Source organism: Diuraphis noxia, unplaced genomic scaffold, assembly GCF_037042655.1.
Source record: "Diuraphis noxia isolate RWA-SAM2 unplaced genomic scaffold, SU_Dnox_SAM2 contig0005, whole genome shotgun sequence".
NCBI classification, from domain to species: Eukaryota; Metazoa; Arthropoda; class Insecta; order Hemiptera; family Aphididae; genus Diuraphis; species Diuraphis noxia.
The window spans coordinates 30,272,024-30,290,881 of NW_028301715.1; the positions used below are offsets into that span (position 1 = coordinate 30,272,024).

The 18,858-nt window shown below is 30.6% G+C and overlaps 3 protein-coding genes across 8 annotated transcripts; 2 read left to right on the forward strand and 1 right to left on the reverse strand.

The window, feature by feature from the left end:
- Positions 1-277: 277 nt before the first annotated feature.
- On the forward strand, positions 278-816 carry LOC149055175 (uncharacterized). Its single transcript, XM_089229520.1, has 2 exons — positions 278-349; positions 433-816. Exons 1-2 carry the CDS (start codon positions 278-280, stop codon positions 814-816), a joined length of 456 nt encoding a protein of 151 aa, XP_089085646.1.
- Positions 817-1,712: 896 nt separating this feature from the next.
- On the reverse strand, positions 1,713-8,265 carry Ttc7 (tetratricopeptide repeat domain 7). 6 transcript variants are annotated; one of them, XM_015515712.2, is made up of 18 exons: positions 8,004-8,265; positions 7,750-7,935; positions 6,996-7,199; positions 6,227-6,378; positions 5,993-6,161; positions 5,684-5,896; positions 5,497-5,623; positions 5,309-5,433; positions 5,141-5,252; positions 4,933-5,080; positions 4,661-4,849; positions 4,413-4,591; positions 4,062-4,344; positions 3,849-3,987; positions 3,009-3,235; positions 2,338-2,442; positions 2,185-2,276; positions 1,713-2,115 (listed from the first exon to the last, which is right to left on the reverse strand). In XM_015515712.2, the coding sequence occupies exons 3-18, from the start codon at positions 7,108-7,110 to the stop codon at positions 1,983-1,985; spliced, it is 2,508 nt and encodes an 835-aa protein (XP_015371198.2). In that variant the 5' UTR covers positions 7,111-7,199; positions 7,750-7,935; positions 8,004-8,265; the 3' UTR covers positions 1,713-1,982. The 6 variants fall into 6 exon arrangements, with proteins under 6 accessions (XP_015371198.2, XP_089084468.1, XP_089084469.1 ...); XM_089228342.1 differs by lacking the exon at positions 7,750-7,935; XM_089228343.1 differs by lacking the exons at positions 7,750-7,935; positions 8,004-8,265 and adding an exon at positions 7,200-7,699 and having other exon boundaries at positions 6,996-7,136.
- A 1,991-nt stretch (positions 8,266-10,256) lies between these two features.
- iav (transient receptor potential cation channel subfamily V iav) lies at positions 10,257-18,676 on the forward strand. Its single transcript, XM_089229612.1, has 18 exons — positions 10,257-10,444; positions 10,530-10,704; positions 11,240-11,462; positions 11,712-11,807; positions 12,269-12,489; positions 13,898-14,123; positions 14,186-14,301; positions 14,403-14,639; positions 14,702-14,853; positions 14,959-15,175; positions 15,252-15,413; positions 15,569-15,757; positions 16,370-16,494; positions 16,556-16,695; positions 16,783-16,886; positions 16,985-17,036; positions 17,103-17,340; positions 18,397-18,676. The coding sequence occupies exons 1-18, from the start codon at positions 10,329-10,331 to the stop codon at positions 18,587-18,589; spliced, it is 2,982 nt and encodes a 993-aa protein (XP_089085738.1). The 5' UTR covers positions 10,257-10,328; the 3' UTR covers positions 18,590-18,676.
- The last annotated feature ends 182 nt before the right edge of the window (positions 18,677-18,858 follow it).

Genomic DNA, 18,858 nt, shown 5'->3' on the forward strand with positions numbered 1-18,858 from the left:
CATACTTGATTGTTATAACTTATAATAAGGTAATACTTTGATGGTCGCAACATCCTAACTAAAGACGGACATCTTACAGTCACCACAGGCGTCCCACAGGGTTCAGTCATAGGACCAATATTGTGGAATATTTTTTATGACAAACTTATGCGACTAGAATATCCAGATGGTGTTAACATAGTTTGCTTTGCAGATGATGCAGCTGTAGTAGCCACGGGATATACCACCTGGCTCCTGGAAAAGGCTATGAATGATACATTAAAAATTGTCATCCTACATGGATGAAGAGGCAAGGCTTAACCTTGTCGAGCAGCAAGGCAGAGGTGATAATGCTGACAACAAAACGAGGGTATGCTAAGCCCTCATTCAAGATTGACAGTACAGAAATCAGGTTAGCTGACAATATAACTTATAAGGTACTTAGGGGTACAGCTCAGCTCAGTACTTGGGTTTGGCAAACACATAGAGACTGTTAGTGACAAAGCTATAAAGACTTCGGCAGCATTAGCTCGCTTAATGCCAAATGTAGGTGGACCAGCTGCGGAAAAGAGGAAGCTGCTTACCACGGTGGTACATTCGCAACTACTCTACGCTGCGCCAATCTGGAAAAGCGCGTTGATGTACGAATGCCATAAAAAGAAGCTCTTTTCTCCCCAGAGGAAAATGGCACTGAGGGTAGCGAGTGCTTATAGCACTGTCTCCAACACTGCCATAATGGTTGTAACTGGGATCATCCCAATCCACTTGCTCGCTAGAGAAAAAGCTGAAGTGGAACAAATGCGGAGAAACGGCGGCGATATAGAAGCAGCTAAATAAGAGTCAAGAAGGATGACACTCAGTACATGGCAAAAAGAGTGGGATGCGGCTGATCAGTCTGGGCGTTGTACATTCAGACTGATTCCGACAATCGCAAGGTGGAAAAACAGGAAGCGTGGGCAAATTAATTTCCACGTAACACAATTTTTGACTGACCACAGATGCTTCAATGCATATTTAGCGAGATTCTAGAAGAGTAACGATGCGGTGTGTATGTATTGTGACTGCCCAAATGATGACGCAGAGCACACGTTTGTGGTATGCGACAGGTGGTGGAGAGATCGGCATAATTTAGAAGTGGAGCTCAATATGGATATCACGTCAGAAGGGATGGTTAAAGCCATGTTACAATCCAAGTCAAAGTGGGACGCAGTGGTCGGATTCATTACAGCGGTCATGAAGAGGAAAGAAGCGGACAAACGAAAAATCCAAGCTGGAGCGATACCAGAATAAAAATTTATCAATAAGTCTTGTTTAGTTACGAACTTTTTGTTGTGGCTCGAAGAGCAATAATTATGGGGATAGAGCCCCATGTATGTATATAGCGTATATTAACTGTAAGAGATAGCAAGTGGGGGATTTGCCCACTGCTTCTCATGCTATGTTACAGATGTTTTCTTCAATAAACGATGCCCGGATGTTTGGCAGGGGTAAGTAGTGTGACGCGCAAGCAAACATTCCGCCCCTGTCGATCGGTGTCAAAAAAAAAAAAAGAAAGAGCTACAAGGGACCTTGCATTAAATTTGCCTGATTAATTAAATATATAATTTTGTTTATTATATATAATGTAATCATTACCTATATATTTTATTATTTATAATTCCATTTTCAAAATAACAAGTGCTTAATTTTTATTTGATTTGTCGCACTAAAGTGATAAAAGTATAAGACAATCATTCAATGATGGTTTTTGTTTATTGACAATTAAACAAAATAACTACATTCATTAATAAACAACAAATATTTGATCAAAGACATAACAAATATCTAACATGACATAATAAGTAAAATTTAAACTAAAATAATTTAATACTGCCAACTAACAAGCATGTCAACTTGTTTAATATATATTAGAATATGGTAACAGTAACCCCTTCCTTTTTTTTTTAAATTTTTGTCTACTAAGTAAACCATACAGATAATAAGAATTAAAATAACCAATAGTCTTAATCAAATGGCAAAGGAATGCTTGTATATTGCATAATTGGACTGACCATCTCTACTTGCAGAGCAGTGGCCATACTGTCCGTGGCACTGTCAGTCTCTCCTAAACTCTCTAAGACTTTTCCCAAATTATACCTGTAATGTTCAATTTGACGGCAATTAACATAGAACATTATATTAAGTTTTTGTAAATTTTTAACAAACCATGTTTCCGGAGCATAAGGATTTATTTTTGCTGCGTCTCTCAATGTCTTTTCAGCCAATCTGTGGCTACCCAAATAATGGTACATTAAGCCCTGAGTAACAAAATTACTGTGATAAACAATCTGAATGTAGAATGAACATTGATGTAATTACCAAATGTTGTAAGCTTTTCAAATGAGATGGATGAACTGTCACAGCATTTTGATAGCATTGTTTTGCTTCATTGAACTCATTTCTTTTTTCATGAAATAATCCCCTCTATATCGAAATATTAAGAGAGAATTTATTTTGAAGTCAGTATAAAACAAATCAATATATATTATTTGGAAAAATATGAAACTAAGTGATCTACTTAGGGTTAAGAGCATACAGTGAAAAAGTGCCTTTTCAAATCTTAAATTTAAGATAGTAGTTTATTAGTAATATTGCATTTTGATCTTAGTCTAACTATACCATCTTAAATTGTTTATTATTGAATTATATTTATAAATACTTCAATAATTTAAAATTAAAATCAACGTTTATGAGACTGAACAAGTACAGATTTTTTTTTTTTTTTTTTGGGGGGGGGGGATATGAGAGAGAGCTTGAACATCCCAGGTCAACCAAGGTACCTAATACAATAAATTTGTTTAATGAATATCATTATCTAAAACAGAAAGATATGACCAACTTTTTTTTTTGAATACCCCTTTTTCTGGATCTCCGCCTAAGACTCAAAACAAATAATATAAGATTAGGTATTCCATAACAATAAAAGCTGTTGTCCAAAGGAGTGCAGACCTATTCAACTCAATTAAAAGTGATTTATTAAGCACATTTACCATAAACATGATGTGGTGTGATAATGGAAAAATACTGGCTGCTTCCAATAAACAATTGTTTGCTGAGTCAAATTGTTCTTGGGACAAATATACCTCAGCTAAAAGTAACCAAACGTTCTGCTGAGTGTGCCACACCGTATTGGTCACAGGCCGTTGGGGTACCAGTGAACTAATAGATGATGCTACTTCTGATAAGGCTTGTTCAATACGCGCTGGCCCTAAGGAATCTACGCAATATGCAATTTGTTATCTTAATAACAGATACAAATATTAAGAGTAGTCATACCTGCATGTATTGTCTGTGTTACTAATGCATAATATACAAACTATAATGGTATGATTAAGTAGTTCCAATTTTGTTGGTTGTTATTTGAGTTAATTGAACTATAATCCAACTTGAATGTAACCATAATTGATAATTGAACATTATCAGTGTTCTCTCATTAGTTTTATTTAACCGTATTTTAATTTTTAAGTAAATAATTAGTATTTTTAAATAGTAATACTTTAAATACCTATAACTCACTTAAAAATTAAAATATTGTAAAATCTCAAAGCAAACACAGATCATTTTCACAGAGATGATAGGTCAATTCACTCAAATATTTAAGCTTGTAACACAAAACTAAAACTGCTAGATGCAGTAACATAGCTGAGACACAAGCAAGTCATGCATTGTTTTAGGGCGGCAAAATTAAATAAATGTCAATAAAGAGCTGTATAAAAATATTTAATGACTAGTATGGCTGGACGTACATTTTGATATATTTGAATAGTAAGACAGACAACACATGTCGGTTATGACATCCTCTTAAGCAACTGTGTGAATGTGTTAATTACTTGAATCTTTGTCTGAGAGTTCAGTAGTGTAAAGCTGAAAAATACTACGAGTATCAGTATGTTCTACGGAAGGAGAACCTTCATTGCTGGCTGAAGCTTTGCACATAGAAAGCATATGTTTAGCTGTCACAAGTGCAACCTTTTGAAATATATGTAAACAAAATAAAACAAATATTATGCATAGCTTATGAAAACAGTTAAGTATTTAATTACGTCAGAAGCTTCTGTATGCAATTCGATTCTGGCTTTGATGAATAACAAACCAATGTGATCAGGAAAATCTTCCAGAGATGACTCTAAAAGAGATTTGGCTTCATTTATTTTTTTCTGAGCACTCAACAATAAGATAGCTAATTGCAATGATGGTATATGCTCAGGATTCAATGTTAATGCTTGACGTACTTTAGTTGTAGCTTCTGGTACTTTAGCCAAACATGCATAGTAAAATGCTAAATAGTAGTAAACCAGATGATCATTGGGATCCAATTGCTGTGCTCTAAAATAATAAACAAAATAAAAAATAAAAATAATAATTATCATTTACTTAAATTTAAAAAATCATACTTTGTAAGAGATTCAATGCATAGGGCATTATATTTATCTTTAACTGATTTTAAAAACGAAGTCAATGCCATACACTGTGCTCCAATGCCAATGTACAGATTACATCTTGATAGTAAATTCTCAGAGTGTATTTTTTCCCTTTTTAGAGCTTCTTGACTCCAACCTAGTCCTTCTTCCATCTGAATTTAAAATTAAAATTTATATTTTGCCATATTATTATTAATATATTATTTAAGTTTTAAGTAAACCTTAAATAAATGTTGATAACAAATTCGAGCAGCTAATAAACATGGGACAATTGCGTTGGGTTTCATACATATAACTTGATTTAATACTTCCAAAGCTTTAGTATGACGACCAGCAGCTTCAAGACATAGGGCTTGTTGTGTCCAAACATGAGCATCATCAGCAGAAAATTTCATTGCACGTTCAAAAGACTAATCAAATTTTATAATTGTACAGATTATAATTAAAATCAGATGTAATCAAATATATATAAAATAACAAAAACCAAACCAACCTCATACAACATATTATATTGACCCCAAAGGACTAATGCAAAAGTAAGCAGATCATAAATGGCTGTGGCCAAACTAAAAGCTCTAATTCTTGCTTCTTTAAACTCTGGTGACTGACTAAGTACTGCATTTCTTGCAGCCATTGCCTCACTGTTGTTAAACAAAACGGTATTTAAATCCGAAATTATTCATTAAATATTTAGCAATTACCTTATAATAAGCAATAATATTACTTCTTCATGTTCGCTTCTAGGTGTGAACATATTAATAGTATTATATTTTTTTGGTCTTCTTATATTTGCTGACTGTTTTTTAGAGGGAGCTAAAATAATTAAAATTAGTTTTATATTTGATTTTATTGTTTATACGAATACTTACTACTTTGAGTAGGCAGTGAATAGTATTTTGGAGAGACTTTGCGTAAAAGAAATTCAGCAAATTGGTATGTTAAAATAAGTCGAATAGAATGACTACCATGGGCTTCACAGGCTGATAATATACTCCTAAGTAAAAATCATAAGATTATAATTAGATACTTTATCTAAGTAAGCTAACTCATTATTTACCTGAATGTTGTTATGGCACCAGCATAATTTGAACTCTCAATTAGCAATAGTGGTAATCTCAAGATAGCCGTCTCAACTAAAATGCTCAGAGAATGTGTCATGTTTACAGGCTGTGGAGAATGAGATCCTGTAAAAGAAATTTATTTAGACCATTTAGCATATAAAAGCAAAAATATAAAAAAAATACCTGTAGCAGAAGAAGAATTGCTATTTGTGATCAATGGTGCATTACCACCAAGTGGCGATGGCAACATGAGCTGATTTTCTTTGTTGTCCAATTCTTGCAAATACAAAATGCCCAAATTAGCTGCTTGTTCATAGTTTTTAATAACACCTTCAATCCATTCTGTTTTTTTAAAACGAGAACTAGAAGCTGGTTTTAACTTTTCTTGGCACAAACCTACGAATATAATCATAAAATTGCTTTAATGAAAATTATATGTTTACACTACAATTTATAAATAGAAAAGTAGAATTTTAAATGAGCTAAACTTACCTTTTACTGCAAATGACTCCGACAATATCCTTATGTTACGGATTTGTAAATCTGTTTGTATAATAGAGTTCAACTTGGCTTCTGTACAATGTTCCATCGCTTCATCATAATGACCACAAGCGTAACACAATTTAGCAAGTAACATATGGCTATCAATACTCAAACCTGACTAGAAATGATTTGAATTAAGTTAGTAAAGTATACATAATACTAATATTATTACTAATTTATTACTTGTGTAGAGAGCTCACTAATTGATTCGGTTAAGTATGATTTGGCTTCATTAAGACCACCACAAGCTATAGCAATGTTGTTTTCAATGGGAGGGTGTTCCTCTAAGAACATTTCTAGCTTTGCTTCACCAACCATCAAATTATACAGCATTGCTAAAAATTAAAAAATTATAATTTATACAAACATAAAAATGTATTTATTAAAATTCACGGGAGAAGCTCTTTTATAAAAGTTTAATACTATATACACAACTGATTAGGTATACCTCAATATAGTTGCATAGATTCTCTGATCTAAATAAAATATGTGGTCAAATACAATAGTTGGGTATTTATAAGGTAGTATGATAGTTAAAACTATTAATTATTGTACCTTAAAAAAGTTTAAGTTTCTTATAGAGTTAGTGGTGATTTGCTTGATAGTCATTTGACCAATTAATTAAAAATGATAATTTATATATTTTGTCCGAAGTATGAATTAACAAAAAAATGTCTATAATACACATTTATATTTGTAAGTATCCTGAAATTAATTTCCTAGTTCTTTAGTGACTAATAGATAAAAAAGCTGAACTTACTCTTTCTTTGACATGAAATTTAAGTATAAATTTTTTAAGCAATACAACAACCAAGTCCTTCTCACTGAAACCTGTCCTATCACCTTGTTTATACCTTATATTATGATATTTTTCGCAGAATTAATATTGTTTACAACTGCAGTCCAACAGATTGTTGAGAGATATATATTACATCTGAATATAGGTACTTGCCTTTGCCAGAGGATAATTGTTCGACGAGCTCTAATATCTTTGACCAATTTCCTTCTTCTCGACACCCGGATAGTTCAGATTCTACCCTGTTGCTTTTCATATTTTTACTGGACATTGTGTCTTTATGTGAGTCTTCTCAACCTGTTCAACGTATTGAAATTTAAAACGATCGAGAGAACCTCGAGGAGTTTCTGGTTTCACCACCTGAATACGTTTGGAAATCAATATTTTGAATTATAAGATGTTTTGAAATCAGTCGAACTCATTATACTGGTATTTGGTGATGAAAAGAGTAGTTCATAAGGTACACAAACAATATTCAGATTTCGGATTCACAATTCGATAAATGTCACAACATGGTAAATTATGTGTGACCACAGTAATACGGAAGATAGTGGTGGTAATAAAAATATCAATAATAATTACTAATTAATAAGTAACCAGTTCAAGGTCGTAAATCGTGATATTACAATTTATATTCTACAGCATAATATCCACATACTTTATGCAGAAAAATGACAACTGCCAAATAGGAAAGAATAGTTGTGGTGTACACTGGACTATCGATATTTTATCAATATAGACTATAGTGCCTCGGATATTATTATCAAACTAGTTTGTTATGAAACGAATAATAATATTTTTAATTTCGTCACACGCACTCACTCACACACGGGCGTGCACACAAGTACACAACTCACAGATTTCTGTACTAACTATATAGATAAGGTACTGGTACTCTTATATTATTTACATTGTTATCAGTGAAGTTTATATAAGAAGGAAGAAGACCTCCGTTTTGTATTTTGTTGGTTGGCACTTGGCATACACAAAATGTGTAAGGAACAAATGGAAATATATATTTTTTTAAAGGTGAAATAAAGTTATTATGACAAAATGATCTGTATGAAATAACTTTTTTTCGTTTCAAACAGCAAGTCTAAAAATAATAAAATACAATACTACATAAATTAATATTTTCCATAAACACATTATAATATGATATACCATACTATTTTCCAACCAAGAAAATGGCGGAACTAGGCTTCCACTAATGCCCAGAGTTTCTTATCTAGTCTTAGACCATATTATACTATGAGGTCTATGTATCTAGTTAAAGTATAGAAGTCTGTGGTCACAACACTACTCTGCGGCGCCGCAAATGATGAGAAACGGTCGTGGCAATGATGCCATAGTGGTACATCGATGAGGCAGACTGATAGTGCCGAAAAACTATAAAAAATAACAATGATAATAATATTTAATAACGTAAATAACGTGACATAAGGAAAGGTAGTAAATAAAAAATACTCTTCATCGAACGACATATACCTAGCAGATTAGCAGCAGCGCGCCAGCGCCATCTGCCGACTGTCACATAACATAGTTTTGAATTTCCAGTAAGTACCTACCTAATTTTAAGTACACCGTGTAAATTAAAATTTAAAAATGAGTTGGTAACATATTATTGTCCACACTCATTCCTACAGAAATCGTCAACTTAAGATTAAATGCATGGGTATTTTGAATGGTTATAGTAAATTTCTCAAATTAAGAACGTCAGTACAAGTTTTTTAATTAACCAACTTCATTAAAATTTTGAAAATCAGTCTTTGAACCGACCAGTAATATATTCTCAAAAAAGCAAAATACTTACAGCTGTATGTACCTACTACTTAGGTCTTTGGTAATTGTCATTATTTGTATTATTATATTATTTTTTTATTCAGCAGCTATTATACGTGATTTAACGGCCACTCATCTTATTTGATAGAAATCATGGCTAAATTATTTATGTAGCCATGATAGAAATAGATTTTCGGATTTTCTGTCGATTCTAAAAAAATTCTAGATAGAAAAAAAAATTAAAAATAGGTACAAAGAACTTCTTTTCCAAAAATGCCTGTAATACATATGACTGTATAAGAAGTAACTTATATGGTTTCCTTCAAGAATAAAAACAAAAATGCAATAAAATAAATATCAAACAAAATGTTTCAGGTAAATCTCTTATATTATAAGTTATGGTTTATAAATTTATCATAAAAATAAATATGATTACTATATTGTTAAGACTAGCTAAATACCTATTTATAAATTTTAATTTTGTACGTATATTATTATTGTATTTTTAAAGATATAAAGTATATAGTATCTGCTGACGCGTGGGTGGGAACTGATAGGGCACAAGCGATAGAATAAAAAAATTGTGTTGGAATTTATAAAAATAGTTTCGTTTCACTAACTAAATTTTGGAGCATGAATTATCACACAAATGATGGTTTAATATTTTTGATTGTATAATTCTCTGCTTATCAAGTTATAAGCTTATAAAATATGTATATTATACTTCAAATTTTTGAAATGTTTTATATTGATATAAATGTATTTATAGTACATCTCAGTTCATCATTTTAAGGGAATTGAACGTCACTGCATAATTACGCAAAAGGAATAATTTTAATGTGAAGCTTGTGATTTTTCAAGTATTTTTATTTACACACACCTAACTGTCAAAAATGAATTACATAAATCGATCAGATCAGCTAATAATCGGAATATAATATTATAATGAACGAGCGAGAGTAAAAATTAATTGTAATGCCGATGCGTGACGACGACGTCCAAAATAATTCACTGAAAAAAATGTAATAGGTTATGAACATAAATTCCATTAAATATTTTCGGGTAATAGTTATATAAAATAGAAACAAATTTAAACGAACAAATACTATATTATGTGCCAAGAAAATTTCTTGTGCATACGAAAAAAAAATTTTTGGGCCAATGAATAAAATCTACCAGCGCACTGCAAAACCTCCCGCCGGCGCTGAATAGTCATAATATTTTATGTATCGTATAACAAATATATTTACCATCTATACGCTATAGCATACTTGTATAAAATTTGGTGCGTTTGATGTTTATTTAGTATACATTTATTATTTTTTTTTTTTTGTATATAATCAATAAATATACAATCTTTACTACTTAGCATAATAAGTATATGTGATCGAAAGCTGAAAAAAAACTACAACGTAAGCGTAAATTCACCCACTGATGACTCTTTGCTTGGCTGGACTAGTATATATTTAAAATAATTAGTTTTTTAAAAATTTTAAGACATATTGTTTATAACAAAAATCTAAGACTGTTTAATTTGTTATAATATGTGGTAGAATTAATAGCCATTGCTATACAGTTACCTGGGAAACGAAATATATTTGATCGATGATTTGTTGTATTACCACCGATGTTTATATTATCGTGTAATTATTTAAAACAATTTTCATAAAATAATTAAACAAAGATATTTAATAAAATAAAATAAAAATGGGAAATACTTGTGCGAGTTGCACAGATTTTTCATTCTCAAAAACAGCTTCAGGATCTGTTCTGGATAGAGTAATTTCTCAAGCGTCTAACGAGGATGATTGTTTGTTGTATAAGTAACAATTCAAATTATTATGATTATAAATATATTTGAAATTCATGCTATTAAAATATCAAAAGTAAACATTATTATATTTTAAGGTTAGCGGATTATAAAAAAGGAGGAGAATTGATCAATGTGTATAATAATGGTGGCCAGGACGAAGCAGAACGATTTATTGTGGAAAAATTATCTGGCCTTATGTATAACAACGGTAAAGGTCAAGTGATAAATCGAAATGACTATTTGAGATGGAAATTTCAAAATCGTAAACACGTAAGAATGTCTAATAGCTATTATAGTATTTATATAATTTACTATATAACCATTATCATAATATTAGACTAATATAATTATATGCGTGCGGACGGGTCCAGAATTTATGCAAAAAAAAGCAAATAATATACTGTTGGAACGTTAGAAGGCACCTGAATATTGTTTCCTTAAGATCCGTACCGACTAGGAAAACGAATAGGTACACAATTAAAATAAACTTTATGATTTATATCTCAATATATTTTTAAAACATTTTTCGATATATTTTAAAATTTATTTTATCGTTTAGAATTTTTAACTAGGATCAGTATTACCTATGTAGCAAGCAATTTTAGCGGTTTTGAATATTCAAAATTATATTGTGTTGTAGCTATTTTGTGTTTCATTAGGTGTTTTATATCTTTGCTCTATTTTGGTTTTGGTTCTCTAATTTGGAGTTGTGCGGCTGTGACGTGTTATTAATCGACTATCTTAATACTTAGGTAGTGTTTAAACACTATGCAACTGTGCTAACATTTGTTATTTTTATATTTAGGTTGCCGTTAATGTCGAAGAAAAGCCGGGTCCTCACGATCCATTGACAAGATGGTTGGACCATGTAGCATGCTGGCAAATGCAATACAGAGGATCATTAGGCGAAAGTCTGTTGCACGTATTAATCATATGCGATACCGTTATACACACTCGTCTCTCCCGACTACTTCTAAAACATTACCCGATGTTAAGTCAAGATGTTGTTGAAGGCGAAGAATATCTCGGTAAGTTGTGCAGTAAACGATATTGAAACATGAATTGTAAATTGTTTCATCCTGCGCGTATTCGTCTTTCTTTTTTTTCCGACAGTTTTGGTAAATTCTATTAAGGACTTAATAGATTAACTCGTATAAATTGATAGGTACGGCGCAGTTATGGTTGCACGAGAGTTTCATACAGATCTCGATATAATTATTTTTTAAGCAGCTTATATTTTCATTCGTTTTTTAATTTTTATACCTAACTATTCATAGGTGCCAGTGCATTACATTTGTCTATTGCTTATAACAACAACGATTTAATCCAAGACTTGGTTGATGCTGGAGCAAATATTTGTCAAAGAGCCATAGGTATACTTCATATAATACCAACATCATAGGCGTGCGGACAGGGGCAGCAAGGTGTGCTCTTGCTGCCCCTGGACGGTTTGAATATATTTGTCTGGGCCGAACTATATAATAATAACATAACATAATAATATAACCGTATTATAATAATAAAGAATAATGTGTTATTGATATTTGATGTATTTTTAATTTTGATATGGTAACCGGTGTTGAGCAAAAACAATCTATGATTAACCAATGATAATATCGTTTAAAATATTTTTATTTAAAGGTCAAAGGTTAAATTTTGATTTTGAGCTTAAAAATGTTAACTTAATACCCATCATGTATGGGCCGGTAAAAATATTCGCTGCCCCCGACTTGAAACTTTGCGCACGCCTATGACCAACATACTAATAAATCTGATGAACATTATGATATATTGGAAATATTATTTATAATACTTCATAAATTATACAATTTAGGGAGCTTTTTCTTACCACGTGATCAACAGAATAAAGAAATCAATAATAAACACACGGATTATGAGGGTCTAGCGTATCTCGGGGAGCTGCCGTTAGCGTGGGCTGCTTGTTGTGGGAACCAAACAGTGTATAACCTGTTGATTGATGCTGGAGCAAACCCTGATGCCCAGGATTCATTTGGAAATATGATACTCCATATGGTGGTCGTTTGTGATAAACTGGTAAGTAATTATAAACATTGTTTGGCTGCAAATCGAATTACGTTTAAATAACACATGCATCAATATATAATGTCTTTATAGTTTATAATAATATATAATATTCTAAATGCAGTCGTTGTGTATTATGTACTTTTTTTTTACTTTTAAACAAAACTGTGATGATATGTACAACAAAACACATTGCCACCATCTACTCATACATATTTATATAATTTTTTTTACTCTGTATATTAAAAATGTATACCTACGTGAAAGATATATTATAGCTGTACTCTAGGCCACCCGGGAATAAGTGAACCACAATTCGACAATTAATGTAAACAATGTAGACTATAATGAACATGGTCGATGAGTTTGTAGTTCGTATAATTTTTTTTTAAAGTCACTAAAAACCAGAGAGATTCAGCAACGGGTCTATTCCTATTTTATTGCGCAATTTTCTGGAGACAAAAGTTAGGTCGGTCGTATGTGGAAGTCTATGTTGATTAGACAACCAAAACCAATTTTTTGATGTACCAGTACCATTATCGAGATGTTCATCTCAAAAATTAGCCTACTGTGTTATTTATAACAATACAAATTATTTTAAAGTACGTCTATCTTTAGAAATAAAGGCTGTACACAGTGCTACAGTATCCGTTTAGATTCGTTTTTCGTGTGCAATAATAATGATGCTTTGATATTGAAGTCAAATTTAACATTTCTCCTGCATATACACTGCTACATCTGTGACTTGTATATTATAATGATTAGGTACAATTTAAAATTCAAAATTTATATAGAGAAAACTTATGAATAACAGTTTTTTTTTATAACTTAATAAATAGTAAGACCAGTTCAGTACAGAATATAATTACCGTAATTATTTAGTATCCTTATATTTTATGATATTATGAATGTACATTTTGCACTAAAAGCAAGAACCCGAATTTTTTTAAATCAAATTTTAATTATAATTTACAGTAGTTTGCTTAATTTATATATTTTATGCATTATATTAATGTGGGTAGAGTTTAAAAGAAAAAAACATTAAATAATGATCTTAAAAAATGTGAACATGACCTAGATTTGCCCTTAAAATTATTTAAAAGCAATAAAAAAGAATAACTAATACTTTTCTTAATTAATTTTGATGCATTAAATTTAATAAATCAATTAATTCATTGATAATATTTATGTTAAATTTTCAAATATTACGAAATATATTGTTTTTATATTTTTAAGAAATAGTTTATAATTTTAACCATAAATATTAATAAAAATAACAAAATGTTGTTAAATTGTTACAAAAGTACAAAACTGAAAAAGACAAAAGTCATTCACTTTTTAATAATGTGTATCCCTAATAACCTATCAGTACCTATATCTATAAAGGGAATAGGTATATACATTTATACATTTTTCTTAGAGTATGTTTGGTTACGCTTTGAAACACCCTAAAGTGCCAGCAAGTAATGGTATCATGAACATGGCAGGACTAACTCCTTTAACACTATCGTGTAAACTTGCTAGAACAAGTGTTTTCCGTGAAATGTTGGAACTAAGTGCACGGGAATTTTGGAGATATAGTAATATTACGTGTTCGGCATATCCTTTAAGTGCATTAGATACATTACTTCCAGACGGAAGAACAAGTTTGTTAATCTATATAGAATTTAGTCTAGCAATTGAATAACATATTATTACTACGTCGTAGATTGGAATTCTGTATTGTTTATAATTTTGGACGGTACCAAAGAAGAACATTTGGACATGCTCGATGGAGGCATAATACAAAAACTATTAGAAGAAAAGTGGAAAACTTTTGCTCGGGTATATACCTATGTATATTATTAGTATTACTATTTTTTACTAACAAGTTTAAATGGCATAATATGGTTTTATTTTTATTTTGTTTTTTTATTTGGCTAAAGAAACAATTTATGAAACGTTTAGTTATATTATCCATCCATTTAATCATGTTGAGTATTTCTATATACCTAAGACCCGTGGACCAAGACAAACCACTATTAGGAGAAGCAGAAGACTGGCAAGATGTGGCAAGATATTGTTTTGAAGGTGGAACAGTAGTTGGAGTGCTGTCATATTTAATCGTTCAGCAAGGCGGAGAAATACTCAATCAAGGTCTGGTAGGATTTTTAAAACAAACGGTAAATAGCCAAGTAAAACGTTTGTATTTACCATTAAATATTAACAGCACATTTGATTATAGTTCAAGGAACCAGCCAAACTAATATTTCTGATTTCCAATTTGTTGATATTGGCTTGTATACCACCTAGGATGATGGGTGACAAACAAACGGAAGAAGCCATATTAGTATTTGCAGTTCCCGGATCTTGGTTTTTATTAATGTTTTTTGCTGGGTATTTTATAATATAATAATAATAAATAGTTTAGGTATTATGTATTATATAAGGCGAAAAAAAAAGAAGGTTTGATAAAGTAATGTATTGAATACCGTGCTTTAGCGCTATACGCCTGACTGGTCCTTTCGTAACTATGGTGTACTTGATGATCACAGGAGACATGTTAACTTTCTTCGTCATCTACTCAGTAATTTTGTCTGGTTTTACGCAATCGTTTTTTTTCCTCTACAAAGGATCACCAGACGTCAGTACTTCGTTATATAAATCTTATCCTTCTACATGGATGGCCTTATTTCAAATTACTATGGGCGACTATAATGTGAGTTACGACCGATCTCCTTTGATGCAACACGTAATGATAATATATGATATAATACGTTACATTTTATGTATAGTACGCAGATTTGAGTTACACTGTGTACCCCGCTCTCAGCAAAACCGTGTTTACGGTTTTTATGGTTTTAGTGCCCATTTTATTACTTAACATGTTAATAGCTATGATGGGAAACACTTATGCACATGTCATCGAACAAAGCGAAAAGGAATGGATGAAACAGGTGAAACATAATAATAATGGATCGTGTAATTATAAATAATTTATAATAATTTATACCATTAAATGGTGTTTTGCTTATATTATTCCTATATCTATAGGTATAGTTTATATATATAAATCACAAACCCCATAACGCATTTGATGTGCTTATTTCAGTGGGCCAAGATTGTAGTTACCCTCGAGAGAGCTGTACCACAAAAAGCAGCCAGGAATTACCTCGAAGAATATAGTATTCAGTTGGCTCCCGGTGACGATATAAATCCAGAGCAAAGAGGATTCATGGTAATTAAATGTAAAAGCCAAACTCGAGCAAAACAGCGAAAAGGCGCTGTCATAAATTGGAAGGTATATATCATCACATTAAAAAAAGCAACAAAATATCTGATTTTTTTATAACGTTGTTTTAATATTGATGATAATAAGATATTAAATTATAGGTATGGATGTATGATAGGTACAGGTACAGGCAAGCGCCAAATATATTAAAATACATATTATTTGTGTCAAAATTGTTAGAACATCACATTATAAGTGCAAATATATTAAAAAAATATCGTTTGCTACAATATTCATATTTTATACACTTGTAATTATTCAAAACCGTTAATAATCTAAATATATTAATATAATCTTAGATAAAAGTTTATATTTTTGTTCATCAAACAAAATTCATAAACGCCTTTAATTAAAATTAAGAGTCAGAGTTAAATTCTTTCGTTATCTGTACATAATAACTACATTTGACAATTAATATTATGTGTATTGGGGTTTTTAAAGATATAGCTCTGAAAATAAATCTGGGGTTTTTGCGCAATTCTATAATATTATTTATTTTTTCCTTGAATCGTTTTGGTAATTATGTTTTTTATTAGTTAAATATAAATGTTGAAACACGTTGAGTTTTTTTTACTCTCTTAATTTTTGTTAATAAAATACTAAAATTTACTTTTACTTAAGAAAAGCGGAAAGTTGGTCATTCAAGAGCTTCGTAGATTAGAAGGCACAGGTCAAAATTTAAGAGATATGATTTGGAAACGATCGTCTCTATCCGCATCTTCTCCGGTTGCTAAGAGTGTATCAATGTAATTATTTCAGCTATATATTTAATTAAATAAAATAATTGCTTTTCAATATTGCAATTAGATCAAAAAATAAAAGCAAGTCCTATTCTGAAGTAAAAGATGACCAAATTCGGCTTTCTGGCGCACTAGGAGCAGCACTAGACGCGATTGCCGTTGCTCACGATTTAGACATGACTCTGACAAAAGATCAATCGATTGATGGTACCATAACCTACTTTGATTGATATAGAAGTGTTTATTAATATTTTTTTTTTTAGGAATGTTAATTATTGTAACACATTTTTTCAGAATTACATGACCCTTTAAGACAATTAGTAATAATGTCAGAAAATGATAAAACTGTCGATAAAAGCCAAGTAGAAATAGTGGCGAATGCAGCAGCAAAAATTGCAGTAAGTTTTAGTTCATCATTGACAATTTATTTAAAAAAGAGCCGTTTATATAGTTATCTTTAAATTTAAGTATATTTATTCGAAAAATATTTATTTAGAATCAAGATTCTATAAAACCGATATCGATTAATTTAGAGCAACAAAATGATGGTAAGTATAAATTGATTGTTATATTCTCTTAAGTATGTTTTTAATCATTTATTTTTGAAATGCTAGTAAAAAATGACAAAATTAAAATTTCAACTTCTGGTAACACAATCATAAATAAAAAACTTTTAAACAAGCAATCTAAAAATTTAAGTATGTATGGTTCTGAGAGTCAGGACATGTCAGTAGATAAATACAGCAAAGCAATTGTAATTACAAGAAGTATTTCAACTCAAACTGGAGGTATTGGTGTCATTGAAAAAAACGAACGACAGACAATAAGACCAAAAACTGCAAAAATAAATCGGTATGTATTCAACAATATAATATTGAAAGATCAGTTTTGAATCATAAGTAATATTATATTCATATTTGAGTAAAAATGTTTGTACTTATACCTGATAAATAAACTATATTCGGTTTGAAATGTGCTGGATCATATATGGGGAATTTTAATAATTTACGTCATAATAATATATAATTTACCAAAATATAAATACCTATATAAAATATTTATATTTATAATTATTATTTTCATTTTCAAATCATAAGTACCTATACATACCTATTATTAACACTTATTCCACGTACATTTGCAAACTTATTTTAATTTTTTTTATAAACTTAAATGTATTAATCTAAATTTTTTCAATAACTTTCTTAGAATCTTTTCACTTTTGTCTCCACTTTGGTCCAATCAAAATAAGAATAAAACGGATTACAAGATAATGCATATAGTAGAAATTATAGTTTTATTTTTTTGTATTTCAGCCCATAACATTGGTTTAATAATTAATTATTAAACCAAAAATTGCATCATTAAATTACAAAAAAGTTTTAAAAAAAGTTAGGGAAAAGTTTTGACTAAGTCTATAATAAGTAGAATTATAAATTACTTTGAAGTATATTATAAAACTTGATAATTATGTGGCCAACTCATTGAATTAAATTTACCTTTATAAATCATTCTATAAATACACTTAATTATATAAAGTTAATGCTATAATCACTGTAGAGACATTTATCAATTATTTAAATGAATTCAAATCTCTTGACGATTATCTTAAAACCGTTTACTGTGTCACAGCCGTAACTACCTATAATAATTAAAACTAATAATATACAATATATGTCGATAAGAATTTGAATAGTAAGAGTCACATTTTTGGGATAAATATTAGACGTGTAGACGTGAACTACAGAGTCGATAAAATATTTTGTGAAGTAGGTTTATTACCCTATAGTCTCGCTTCGAACAATACATTTGTTTTGGGTCAGACATATTAGTCATACTCATAATTTTATAGTATAATATTAAGGGGGTCGGTTGAATATTTTTTTTTGATTTTACAATGGTTTTCAGCGTGACTCCCACACAGAATTTCGCAGTGAAAAGAGGTCATTCGGCACAGCCGGAAAAACGGGAAGACCACAGGGATAACAAGGAACAACAGTGTTATTGCATCAGTGGCAACAACATGTTGCGGCCGTGGAGCACTCAAGATCTGGCGCCGTTGAATACGATCATGGCTTGGGGTCCCAACGATGATTTCTGACCAAACGGCAATAGATAATAAAAATCAAATAATAAAATATATATTATAAGACAGTGGTTGTAAAAAGACCATTATTATAACATTCAATATTGCATCTATATCAGCCGGTATGTGTTTATGTCACGTTTTCCCGGAGGACGCGCCTTACCCGCATTATTGTCTCTGTCTTCTACATACGCATAACATGGAATATCTATGTAACTCTTTACCGGATTTTTATTACTGTTTATTTATAGTCAATAATATCAGAGCAAATTTACATATTATTA

Excerpts from the sequence above, each read along its gene's own strand:
- LOC149055175 (XM_089229520.1), top strand. The coding sequence starts at position 278 with ATGGATGAAGAGGCAAGGCTTAACCTTGTCGAGCAGCAAGGCAGAGGT. Across the intron at positions 350-432 it reads ATGCTGACAACAAAACGAGG|CTCAGCTCAGTACTTGGGTT; the intron begins GTATGCTAAGCC and ends TTAGGGGTACAG.
- Ttc7 (XM_089228342.1), bottom strand. The coding sequence starts at position 7,110 with ATGTCCAGTAAAAATATGAAAAGCAACAGGGTAGAATCTGAACTATCC. Across the intron at positions 4,345-4,412 it reads TGCATTGAATCTCTTACAAA|AGCACAGCAATTGGATCCCA; the intron begins GTATGATTTTTT and ends TTATTATTTTAG. Across the intron at positions 3,236-3,848 it reads ACTCTCAGACAAAGATTCAA|ATTCCTTAGGGCCAGCGCGT; the intron begins GTAATTAACACA and ends CATATTGCGTAG.
- iav (XM_089229612.1), top strand. The coding sequence starts at position 10,329 with ATGGGAAATACTTGTGCGAGTTGCACAGATTTTTCATTCTCAAAAACA. Across the intron at positions 10,705-11,239 it reads AATTTCAAAATCGTAAACAC|GTTGCCGTTAATGTCGAAGA; the intron begins GTAAGAATGTCT and ends TTTTATATTTAG. Across the intron at positions 16,696-16,782 it reads AAAAGATCAATCGATTGATG|AATTACATGACCCTTTAAGA; the intron begins GTACCATAACCT and ends ACATTTTTTCAG.